The 11512-nt window shown below is 55.1% G+C and overlaps 6 protein-coding genes across 6 annotated transcripts; 2 read left to right on the top strand and 4 right to left on the bottom strand.

Annotated features, from left to right (window-relative positions):
* Positions 1-336: 336 nt before the first annotated feature.
* On the top strand, positions 337-1794 carry ISF_07340 (hypothetical protein; the record flags this gene model as incomplete). The annotated part of the gene is made up of 1 exon (XM_018850943.1): positions 337-1794. The coding sequence occupies one exon, from the start codon at positions 337-339 to the stop codon at positions 1792-1794; it is 1458 nt and encodes a 485-aa protein (XP_018701855.1).
* Positions 1795-2102: 308 nt separating this feature from the next.
* On the bottom strand, positions 2103-2867 carry ISF_07339 (Forkhead-associated (FHA) domain protein; the record flags this gene model as incomplete). Its single annotated transcript, XM_018850942.1, has 1 exon — positions 2103-2867. One exon carries the CDS (start codon positions 2865-2867, stop codon positions 2103-2105), a length of 765 nt encoding a protein of 254 aa, XP_018701854.1.
* A 1346-nt stretch (positions 2868-4213) lies between these two features.
* Positions 4214-4647, top strand: ISF_07338 (NADH:ubiquinone oxidoreductase, B18 subunit; the record flags this gene model as incomplete). The annotated part of the gene is made up of 3 exons (XM_018850941.1): positions 4214-4244; positions 4345-4469; positions 4543-4647. The coding sequence occupies 3 exons, from the start codon at positions 4214-4216 to the stop codon at positions 4645-4647; spliced, it is 261 nt and encodes an 86-aa protein (XP_018701853.1).
* A 477-nt stretch (positions 4648-5124) lies between these two features.
* On the bottom strand, positions 5125-6591 carry ISF_07337 (amino acid transporter; the record flags this gene model as incomplete). The annotated part of the gene is made up of 1 exon (XM_018850940.1): positions 5125-6591. One exon carries the CDS (start codon positions 6589-6591, stop codon positions 5125-5127), a length of 1467 nt encoding a protein of 488 aa, XP_018701852.1.
* Positions 6592-8301: 1710 nt separating this feature from the next.
* On the bottom strand, positions 8302-9370 carry ISF_07336 (hypothetical protein; the record flags this gene model as incomplete). Its single annotated transcript, XM_018850939.1, has 4 exons — positions 8302-8465; positions 8516-8627; positions 8665-8963; positions 9139-9370. The coding sequence occupies 4 exons, from the start codon at positions 9368-9370 to the stop codon at positions 8302-8304; spliced, it is 807 nt and encodes a 268-aa protein (XP_018701851.1).
* A 31-nt stretch (positions 9371-9401) lies between these two features.
* Positions 9402-9995, bottom strand: ISF_07335 (hypothetical protein; the record flags this gene model as incomplete). Its single annotated transcript, XM_018850938.1, has 3 exons — positions 9402-9790; positions 9844-9905; positions 9961-9995. The coding sequence occupies 3 exons, from the start codon at positions 9993-9995 to the stop codon at positions 9402-9404; spliced, it is 486 nt and encodes a 161-aa protein (XP_018701850.1).
* Between the last annotated feature and the right edge of the window lie 1517 nt (positions 9996-11512).

Genomic DNA, 11512 nt, shown 5'->3' with positions numbered 1-11512 from the left:
ACGCCAATTGCATTAGTAAACAGGTCACACGTTAAAGAGCTGGAATGAGCAAGAAACACAATCATACTATCCTGCTATCAAAAAAAAAAGCGACTATAAAAAAAAAAAGCGAAAAGAAACTGAAAAAAAAAAAAAAAAAAGAATAATACAAAAAAACATAGAAAACCTTGATCAGATCTCATTGACAGCTCCTCCACTGAATATAGGGTAGTGAAGTGGACAACGGCAGGCACGCCCCACCGGAGCAATCGATAAAGAGCCCGCAAAAAAATTTCCAGGCATTTCAAGTTGGAACTCACTATTTCATTTACCTCGACAGAGTCAATTCTTGCGACAATGCCGGTCGCGACATCACCGGAGCTCGGCTCGCCGAGAGCGGAAAAAAAGTCTAAAAAGTCACCGAAATCGGAAAAGAAGCGCTCACGAGAAGAGGACGCCGCTGCCGATCCTGATGAGCGCAAGCACAAGAAGTCCAAAAAAGTATTGGATGATACCAGCCAAGAACAGGAAGATGTAGCCGACAAGAAGGAGAAGAAGGAGAAGAAGGAAAAGAAGGAAAAGAAGGAGAAGAAGGAGAAGAAGGAGAAGAAAGAGAAGAAAGAGAAGAAAGAGAAGAAGAAGAGCAAGCGAGACGGCGACGAAACTCCGAGCAAGAGCGAGCACAAGAAATCCTCAAAGAAGCAAGCCTCTGGCGACGAAAAGTCGGAACGCAAAACGAAGAAGTCCAAAAAAGATAGCGACGAGGCTGCCGCCATAGATACGGAAGACGATGCCGCTCTTGCGCAATTGCAACTGGAAAACGAATCTCAGCAGGTGGCAGAAGACGCCATGGATGTTGACGAGCCAGTCATCAACACAATTTCCGACATTCACCAACCTCCCGACATCCCCGCCAACCCTCAATTCCCCTTCTTCTCGCAGACAGTCTCGCTATACGAACCCATATACCCCATTGGCTGGGCACAGCCCGTCACCAACTGCGAGTTCCACTATCTCCGTCATCTGCAGAACAAGTACGTGCCCTCACTGGCAGGCGTTCTCCTGGGCTACAAGAATGTGACGCTTGGCAACGAGCCCAGCCGCGAGGGAGCCGCCAAGAACGACGAAGAATTCACGACGCTCAAGTCGCAGCGCGAGTACGGCGTAGGATTTGGCTGGATCACGGCCGACGTGGACTTATTCGTGCCGAGCCGCGGCGCCTGGATGGAAGGCAGTATCAACCTCCAGACCGAGGGCCACATCGGCGTCGTATGCTTTGGCATGTTCAACGCCTCGATCGAGGCCCGCCGGCTGCCCCCGTCGTGGAGCTGGGTGTCCAACGACGACGCCGGGATCGAGGGCATGGAGGAGACGGCTTCCGTTGCGGCGCCCGACGAGCATGGCGTCGTGCATCAGATCCACAGCACCGGATTTTGGGTCGACGTCAACGGCGACAAGGTCATGGGCAAGATCCGCTTCCGAATACGCAACTTTGATGTCGGCGTGAGCGGCGAAACGACGTACCTGAGTCTTGAAGGTACGATGCTCGATAGGGCTGGCGAAAAGACGCTGGTGCGGCAAGAGGCGGAGGCGGTCAAGATGCGCCGCGACATCAAGAATCGTTGGGGGGAGCGTCGCCGTGCACCCGAGTTTAGCATGACGCGATTCTTTTCGGAAGAGGAGAAGCAAGCACACGAGGATCGAGAAGCGGCGAAGGCTGAGCGGGCCACCGCCGCGGCCGCTGCCGCTGCGGCCGCTGCAGAGACTGAGGCAGCAGCTGCATCTGGTGGATCAAAGATTGTGTTTGATGATTGAATCTACTGACGCTTAATCATGGAGGAAATTATTTGTTGTATAAAGAACTTTGTCATTTGCATTGGTGTTTCTTTTTTTTTAACTGGAACTGTGGTGGTAGAAGGGATCATTAAGCAGCGGATTGTCATGGACTAATGTCCGTATCAAAAGGATAAAAAGCACGAATAAAAAGCCACCAAAATATTATACATCAATCTGGAATGTCTAACTGACATGTTCTGTGAGACCCAATTTCCGACATGAGTGACAAATGAAATCGCTCAAAAGCAAATGAAGGAGGAAGCAGGCTAGTCAGTGGATGACTGCGTTTACGCAGAGGCCTTGACCATGGGCTCCCACGGCCGCTCCATGTCCCAGAGATAAACCTCGCCGTCCGAGTTGCTTCCCAGACTCTTGACGATAATGTGCCTCAGGACAGGAAGTGCAGAAAATGCAAGTGTGCGTAGCGGCGAGATGCACAACGGAGGCTCGCTCCAGAGCGCATCGAGCTGCGCGGCGGCAGGCTCCGCCTGCGCGCACAACGCGTCGACCTTGGCCGCAAAGGCGTCCCTATCCGCCGAGTGGTCGTTCGCGACGACCTGGAAGCGGACGCCCTGGATGTCCACGGTGATGCACCGGACGTCGCTGGGGAAGCCGCCGGCGTAGCCGCCAGTGAGCGGCCACGAGTGACCGCACAAGTCGCCGGCGCAGTCCCAGTCGTACCAGACCTGGGTGCCGGCCTCGGAGGAGTCGTCTAGGGTGAGGCGGGAGAGGCCGTCGAAGCCGAGGGAGCAGTGCTGGGGGGCGATGCCGTCGAGGCGCGGGAGGACGACGTCGCAGAGGCGCGGGTCGGTGCCGAGGACGAAGCGGCCGCGGCGCCGGGGCGGCTGCGCGGCGAAGGTGAGGGCGAGGGCGTGCCGCGGCGGCCCGTCGGCGAGGAGGCTGGTGCGGATGCGGGAGCGGAGGAAGTCGGTCTCGGCACAGGGGACGAGGCCGGACGCGTTCTCGGGCATGTGTACGGCCTCTTCGGCGGCCGGGCAGTTGGGCGCCGGCACTAGCCAGGCGATGATATCTTGAGAGGGGGGAGGAATCATGGCGAGGATTATTAAAAGTGTGTATGTAGACGAAAGAAAAATTTAAAGTTCCAGTATTGTTGAATGAAGGAAAAAGTGAACCAGAACAGGAAACAATAATAAGAAAAAAAATAATGCAGTCTGGTAAAGAATGGCCGAGTGACGATGTACTAGGTATTCGTGGATGAGCGTCTCTCAAGAAGATTGGAGGAGGTTGGCGGGCGAGTAAAGAGGAGATCTAGATTGGGATCAACATGCGATAATGACGAAAGGGTAAAAGAAGACATGCAACTAAATGCCGCTACATCTTTATATATCTACATGGTGTCGAGCTGACGGTGTGCAAGTATCCGGATATAGAATGCTAGTTGAAAACAGGGACGAGGTTGCGTAGGACAGACAACTTGTCGCGGCGCGCATCGAGAACCCATGCAGGACACGCTCTTGACGTGCCGGACCGCGACCGCGTTTCACGGCAGACGAGACGGGAACACGGGCCAGGAACAAGAACAACGGCGCGCGTCGTCTCGTCTCGTCAGGTGTGGGCGTGAATGCGCCACGGGCGGTGACAGCGAAACGCTCACGATGGCTTCTACGGAGCGCTGTGGGCCAATCATTTCTGGCGAGGTTGGGCCAAACAGGGAAATTGGGCACAGTGGCATCGAAACAGCCCCACGGGCGAACAAGTGAGCTGTCAGGATGCAAGAAACATGATGGAGGCGGATTTGATGCGTTGGCGCGGCATCATCAGTGGGCGCCTAGATGCTGCGTCGTCGTCCTCATCGCGGTTTGTTTTCATGGCTGTTGTTGACTGCATCACTGGGCAGGACATGCCGGCAGGAGTAGCTGTGAGTCAATGATGCGGTATGCGTGGAAGCTGAGCCTGAAGGAAAATCGAAGCTCGGACCAAGATGGCCATTGGATCTGCTGCGGCAGATGGACTTGACGACGCCGCAGATGCCTCGACAGACGAATGTGTAGCAGAGTGAGAGCGCTGAGAATTGTTAGTGGTCGCTGCGCTTGCCACGAACAGACGAACCTGGTCAAGTTTTGAAGATTTGAAACCCAGCCAGCTTCAATACTTCACCGCTATTTTTCTCTTTTTTCTTTCTTTCGGTCTCATCAATCATCTATGAGAGGACTCGACATGATGAAGCTGTGATGCTTGACAATAGCCTGACACTGACTGGCTAGTTTCTGCCTGATGTATCAGGACTCCACATTCGCGCCAGCCATTGGCCGAACTTTGCCCGCCAAACAGGAAACCAAGAGCTTCCCAATCCAACGGCAATTATCCTCAACGACCCCAATTCCGCTCCTGTGCCGGCTTGGACGATTGCCAAGAAGACTCAATTGACTCGAGAAACATGGCCACCGACACAGCTTCCGATGCGCGTCGTACGTACGCCCCCGAATCCGCTTGGGGACTCGAACCACGAACCCCGGCTGGGACGCCTCTCTTGCGCGGACAGCCTTGAAGACTAACAGAAATGTGCAGAAGCGACTCGTGAGGAGATGAGCGAGGCTCGCCTCCCTCACGCCTACAGAGATAGCTGCGCCCACCTCCTGATCCCCCTCAACAAGTGCCGCAAAGCGACGTGGTACGCCCCGTGGAAGTGCGAGGTGAGAATACGATTGGCTTGGAATGGCAGACGGTCCGAGTACAAGGGGATGACTGACATTGAGGCACTTTCAGGACGAGAGGCATAGCTACGAAAAGTGCCAGTACGTCGAGTTCAAGAAGCGAGTCGCCAAGATGGACGAGCTGCGAGAGTCCAAGGAGGGCGCCCGTAGCAACTAGAGCGTGAAGAGGCGACACTGTGGATAAGAGAAACGACTACGGACTGTACATATACTTGTGTTAAAGACGGGCAGGAAATAAGAAAAGATATCTTGCAATACGGTGGCTTGGGTGTGGTGCTATGGGTGTGATATGTTGGGTGCATTCTGCGGAAGGAGCTGGGGAAGAGCAACTGACCGAGACACAGAGCCGAGCGCGATTTCCAATGCGAGGAAAAATGCACCATTACCAACTCGAGACGCGAGATAGTCTGCGTGAGGACAACCTTGTCAATGTCATGGCAACGAGCCCCGAACTTGGTGCCGCGTCAAACGCCAGTTCTGTCTGCATAACGACTCGAAACCACGAAACTTTACAAAAGTCAACTCAACATGATACCAGCAAAGCGATTACGGTAAAATTTACATTCATTATTTATTCTATGTACTAATGTCTTAGTGCCAGTCGCCATTGATTGACTCGCTGAGCTCGACAGCTCTAGAAGATAGAGTTATCGGCACAAGTAAAGGAGCCCTCGAGTTTGCCGGGCGTGCGATAAACCTCAAGCAGACCCTCGACAGACGCCCACATGCCGACACCATTCATGAATAGCGTCTGGAGAATGATGAGAGCATTGACAATGGCCAGGGGAATGTTCTTGGGAGCAAACTTTTCCTCCCAGTTGCGATGGTACCAGAAGACGCCGCTGACGCCAAACGTGAACCAGGCCACAAATGTTGCCGATGAAATGGACAGAATGGAGTCAAAAATGGGAATGGCACTGGCGAGGACAAACGCCAGGATCCAAAACACAGTGGCGCTTCCAACCCAGAGACCCCAGGAGCGTACGGAGTTTTCGGTGGCGCGGTGGGTTGTGTTGGTGGCTCGGAGAACGACCACGTACAGGTACTTGATGGCAGTGTGGCCAAAGACCATGCCCGTGGACAGGATAGCAGGAAGCGCAATGGCATAGGCGACCTTGGCCGGAATGTCTGGTGCTGAGCCAAGTGCCGGCGAGCGTACTGCCTGACCAGAGAGGCAGTAGATGGTGACGGCGGTGATGAGGTACAAGATGACAGAAAAGACCTGCAGGATGGTAAGGGCCTTGGGAAAGTCGCGCGAGGGGTTCTTCATCTCGGCCATATACGAGACGAAGCCGACATTGCCAGCATACGCATAGCACACTTTGAGGCAGGCCGTGACGCCCTCGCGGAAGCTTGGGTTTCCGACCATGACCAGCTCCTTGGCGAAACCATAGACCTCGCCGCGAGGATGACCCGCCACGGCAAGACTAATGATGACGATGAATACAGCGACGATGATACTAATCGTGCAAGGCAAGCCCGCCTGAGCCACGAACTTGAATGTGCGTGGAAGGCACAGAACCCAACAGGACAGGGCACCCACGGCGGCAAAGGCGACGGTGCAAGTCGAGTGGTTGGACAGGGTGTTGAAGGCGATGGAGAGCGTGACAGTGGCGGAACCACAGGTCATCATGACCTTGAAGAGCAAAGCGAGGCCGAAGATGATCTCGAGCGGACGGCCACCGACGACGCCGGCCATGTCGGCCATGTTGACGACATGAGGGTGGGCGCGGTAGAACTGCAGAAGCTCGTATGCGGTATACCAGGACACGATACCCAAGCCGACAATGGCAATGATGCCAGGGATCAGGCCGAGCGTCTTGAGAATGGCGGGAAGAGTGAGGATACCGAGTCCGACCTGGTTGGTAGCAAGGACAAGCATGGTATCCCACAGGCCCATGGTGCGGTATGTCTTGCCGCCACCGAAGATGTTGTCGTCTTCGCCGGCTGGCGCATCGCCTACGACGCCCTCCTTTGGCTTGGAGTCTTTGGAGGCATTGTCTTCAAAGCTCGACTTTTCCTGAATCTTTTCCGGATCGGTGATAGCAAGGGTAGGATTGGCTCCGGCCGGCTGCTCGACGATGTCTTGGTTGTTGGCCATGGTGTCTAGGTGCGATGATGAGGAATATGCAGCACCAACAGACACGCGAGCAGGAAGGGAGGGAAGAAGAGAAGAAGAGAAGCACAAATTGGAAGAATGTGCGACGAAAGGAGCTTTATCAAGGTGTGGAAAGGGTCCAACAAAAACTGACTGATGGTGGCATTGGTGGGTAGCTTCTACTTGGAGAGGGTTCGTTGCTCGCCCCTCCGAGGGCAGCCGATTCTGGCCAAGGCAAGGGTGCTTGCAGCAAATGAAGAATGATAAGCACTGGCAGAGAGGGGAACGCAGGGCCGACACAAGGAGAAATGAAAGATAAAGCTCAAGCAACCCCGGACGCGGCGGGCCATGATTCCAGGGAGCATCAAAACGGCCCTCTGGGGTTCCAAATATCTACGCTTCATTGGCTCGTTGGGCATGAGGATACTCTGGGGGAAGGGCATATCCTGGGTTGTGCAGAGATTTCTCTCTCCATCTTCGTCGTCATATGCTTTGAGTGCCCACGCATGTTCCGCGTTGGGGGCCTTGGCAGCGCATAACCACCATGGCCAGCCTGGGAAAAAAGAGAGAGAAAATTACAAGAGTCAGGAGCGTCGAGGATGAAAGTGGACAATTGGAGTCGCAGCGGACGAATCACGACTACAGACCAGCCGGACTCGAATCCACCACCCAGCGGAAAGCCAGCGACGGCTATGCTTAAATTCCCCGCTAGAAAAGGCTCGGCATACGGCATGGCATTGGCAATTGACAGCTCGGGTTTATGCAGATTCCCTTTCCGCTGTGGTGGCGTTTCTGGCTTGGTTTTTTATTCCCTTTCGCTTTCCGAAGGCGCCGCCACCTCATCAGTAACCCCGATCGCGCCTTGTCGAGAGTTGACCCGGCTCATGGTCTGCTCTCGCTTTCTTATTACTTAATACTGGTCGCCGCATCTCCTCGGAGGCTGGCACTAACTTGATTATGCAATTTCTGCATTCCCTCAGCAATTCTCAATTTTTCTTTCGCATCCTCTAGACGGCCCCCCACAAATGTATGGTGTTTTGGCGATAGCAGGGGGGCTTCTGATTGGGACATTTATGTACCCCAGAGTATGGGGGGGTTTCATTCCCAACGGTTGTTGCAATTTGTTACTGAAGCTGGGGGAGGCAGTGTCTTTGCTTGAGCGATAATACAACGCCGCAGCCTGGACCAGGGTTCCTTCGGGCGACCGCCTCCGTCAGTATGGTGAGGCTCGCGGTGGGTTATGCTCTCATGGACGTGGGCCGGCCCACTGACGAGAAATTGCAGACCAATAAAGAGATGTTGACGACGGTGGCTGCTTCCGTCAGAAGCACATTACGATATAAGGACTCGTACATATGAGCGAGGGTTCGGGCTGGCTGATTTGCTGAGATGTGTTATAAGTTAACTTGTGCGGCGGGAATCGAGATATGACGGCGCCACACAGCCGTCTCAAGACGATTGGACAATGACAATCAAACGCGGCTGAATTGTGGTAGGAAGCTGATCATGGGCAAAAACGGCCGCTGAAAACCGCTCACTTGTTACAGAAATATTATTGCCAAGCCTACACTAAGATCTCGACAAGCTCTTATGTTAGTTGGCATGCGAGCAAAGGCCATGCGGAACTCCCGGGCAACACTGGCACGCTGCTTCCCTTTGAAGACCGGCAAACATGCAGTCTTGATTCTATCCTGTCGTGAAAGAATCCAACCCTCAGTTCTGGCCAAGCATCCGAAGCATGTTCTGCAGCGCCTGCAGTGAGGCGTCACCGCCCCTCTCGCTGGACTTCAATTCCGCTGCTTGCAGCAGCAGCTGCAGAATGTTCATGTCCGCGTCTTCTTCTCCGCCAAAACGTCCACCGCGATGCGCCCTCACTTCTGTGTTTGGCCAGCGATTCAATCCCTGGTTCAGTGTCTTGACCTCGGACTCGGCCACGTCCCGCGCTTTCGGTCCCGCATGCGCCGACCGTGGCCCTCGCTCACGAACGTCCGCGTCACCTCGGTGGCGACGTGCAGCAGCGCGTCACTCGCCGGCACCGTCTGCGCACGACTTCCCCGCGGCGGACGCGAGACACACGCCCGACACGAACGGCAGCATCCGGCCGTCGTCGCGGAGTGTCGAGGGTCCGTCGGGGAGTTCGAGGATGGCCGTCAGCAGCCGCTCCAGAAACAGCCACGCCTCGTTCTGTATGGTGAAGAAGTCGAAGCAGAGCCCCGGCCGCTCGTGCTCCACGGCCTCGGCAACGGCGCGCACCAGGCCGGCGGGCAGGAGCGCCGCGTGCCGCACCTTGGCCTCCTCAACCACCGACTTGTACTCGGTCTGAAGGTGCTCGCGGCTGTCGGTGTAGCGCTCGGCGAGGGCCATGTCGAGCTCCTCTGGACGGCCGCGGCAGACCACGGGATGCGCGCGCCGCTCGGGTGCCCGAGGCGAAGGCTGACGCCCCGCGACAGACGACTCAACGGCATCAAGTTACGTCGGTTGTCGATGTTGGTGTTGACCTTGTGCTTGGTCCTGCGCCGGCTCTGGGCCGACGCCCAGTAGGTGACGGACGTGCCGATGCTCTGTGGTTTTCGAAATAGCCATTCTTCGTCGTAGGCAGGTCGCCGACGAAGAAGGACGCGTCGCCCTGCAGCGTCCACAACGTCTGAAGGTCGTCCCATACGGCCTCGTCCGGCGCCAGCAGTCGCTCGCTGCGCAGCGCGTGGTGCACCTGGACCACGCCGACCAGTGCGCCGGGCGTGGCCGCGTACGGCAGGCCGGCCTCGTGCGCCACGGCGCGCATGTTGTGCCTTAGCAGGCCGTAGTACAACGGGTTACGCCGCAGGAACTTGAACTTGGGCGCGCGCGCGCACGCGCGGCAGCATGCCCGCGGCGACGCCGGCCGCGCGTCCGGCCCAGATCGGGTCCTCGTCCCACAGGCCCGCGCCGCGCAGCACCTTGGCGCGGGCAGGCGACGACGCCGGCACGTCGACGAAGAAGGCGTGGCCGTTGTCCGAGGTGGCGCTGACCTCGACGCCGGCGGAGGTGAGGCGCTCGACAAAGGTGCTGCGGATGGAGATGACGCGATCGAGAGCCCGGCAAAAGGATCGCGGGATAGTGATTTCGGAGGCGGCGGCGCTGCAGCTGGCGATGTGCGCGGCCATGGGCTCAAAGTCCCTGATCTTGATGACGTGCGCGGTCTTGGGACCTGCGGCTGCGGCTGCTGCGGCAGTTGTCGGCTTCTTGACGGCTTTCCTTCGAGATTTGCCTTTGGACCTGCCGCCAGCGGCCGCTTTTCATTTTGAGGAAGAGGAGGAGGAGGAGGAGTCGTAGCCGGGCTGCTTGGCGGTCAGGGCGAGCCATTGCGCGACGGTGTCGGTGTCGGCCTTGTACTGCTGGTAAACGCCATTGAGCCACGTGGGTGTCATGTTGAGGTTGCTCACTCGCTCGTGACTTGACTTCTATCGTCATCTTTGGAAAAAACCGTGAAAAATTGTAAATGACTGTGAATGAGTGATCGTGTGCAGCTTTCTCAGGGGTCGTGTTGTTGCGTGTTGGACCAGCCGTATTTGAATACTACAACAAGTCGTCAGTAGATGCTTTGCTTTTCATTTCGGGTAAACTAAGCCATGTCTTATCTAGCAGCTCTATTTACTTATTCAAGGAGGGGAAAAACTGAGGTGTTGGTGGAAGACGCTCGGATCCGTGTCGGGCCCGGCGCGGTGCCGTGTGGGGGGCGATGAAAGAAACATGGGATTTATAAAGTGATTTATCTCATCACCGCTTCGTCTCTAGAACTTTGTATAAGAAAGCCCTATTAAGATATGACAAAAATGGTTTCTTGCTGGCCAATGTGTCGTCCAAGGTGCCGCAATAACTTGTCTGTATCGTGGGTATGAGAGAGCCTTTGTGTACGGCGCTGGAGGGTATCTTTGGCTGCTGCATGTTTGGACGGTTCACTCCGCGTCACTTTTACCATTTTTTTTTGATTAGATTTGAATACTGTCTAAATTCAGAGAATTTCGATCCTTACGAATTGGGAATCGTTATTGGCGTATACGAGCTTGGGTGGAGGAAGGGAGGGCAAATGTGGTCGATGACTACTAGTTTACTAAAGAGTGGTATTTCACAGGATATCCTAGCTTGCAAAAATGTTTGCTTTTTCTTTTTTTTTCTCTCTCTATATTTTTGTAGTCAGCAGGTATTTTCTAATTACATCCGCACTAGAGCTCCTTGTGATGTAGCTATCAAGGCCATGTGCGCTTTGGCATGTCTGCCCGTTCGTATACGAGCCCAGCTAGAGAGGTAAGAGGTAAAGCTCGATAGGAGTAGATGGGCTTCTGACGTGGCGGTGTATTTCAGCCCTGCCAAGTACAAAATAGTGTTGATAAAAAGCGACTTGATTTTATTAGCTTCATCTTTCTTGTCCTGCTCGGGACCTTTGCATCCCGGAGACTTCAAGGACCAGAATTCAGCTGCCAAACATCCCCCCATATGCCATATGTACCGGGAAATGGCGCGCAGGAGCCTGCCTGCATCATGCACATTGGCATCATTATTGAACAATGGCGCCTCAACGAACAAAGGATCCAAGCCACGTCCTTCCCATGTAGATTTCTATGCGACCGTGAAAGATGCGTCTATATTTAGCACCAGATATAGTAGAATACTACTCTTTTTCCATTTGACGGCGGGGGCTCTCGCATCAAGTTACCCCGCCGCTACAGTGACCTCGCATCTCAGCTTGAGCGGGGACGGGGAGCCTTCCTCGCTGCTTCTGGTTTCTGGGCTCGGCTGTTCTGCCCTCCTTTGCGGGAGTGAAGGAAGGAAGGAAGGAAGGAAGGAAGGAAGGAAGGAAGGAAGGGTAATGTGGCCGCTCGAATAATCTGCTCCATCAAGGTCGCCTCGTTTATACGGATTCTCCCTCCGTTGAGGCTGCAACAAG

The sequence above is a fragment of the Cordyceps fumosorosea genome, assembly GCF_001636725.1.
Source record: "Cordyceps fumosorosea ARSEF 2679 chromosome Unknown scaffold_21, whole genome shotgun sequence".
Lineage (NCBI taxonomy): Eukaryota > Fungi > Ascomycota > Sordariomycetes > Hypocreales > Cordycipitaceae > Cordyceps > Cordyceps fumosorosea.
This window is presented reverse-complemented; position numbering and strand designations above follow the sequence as displayed.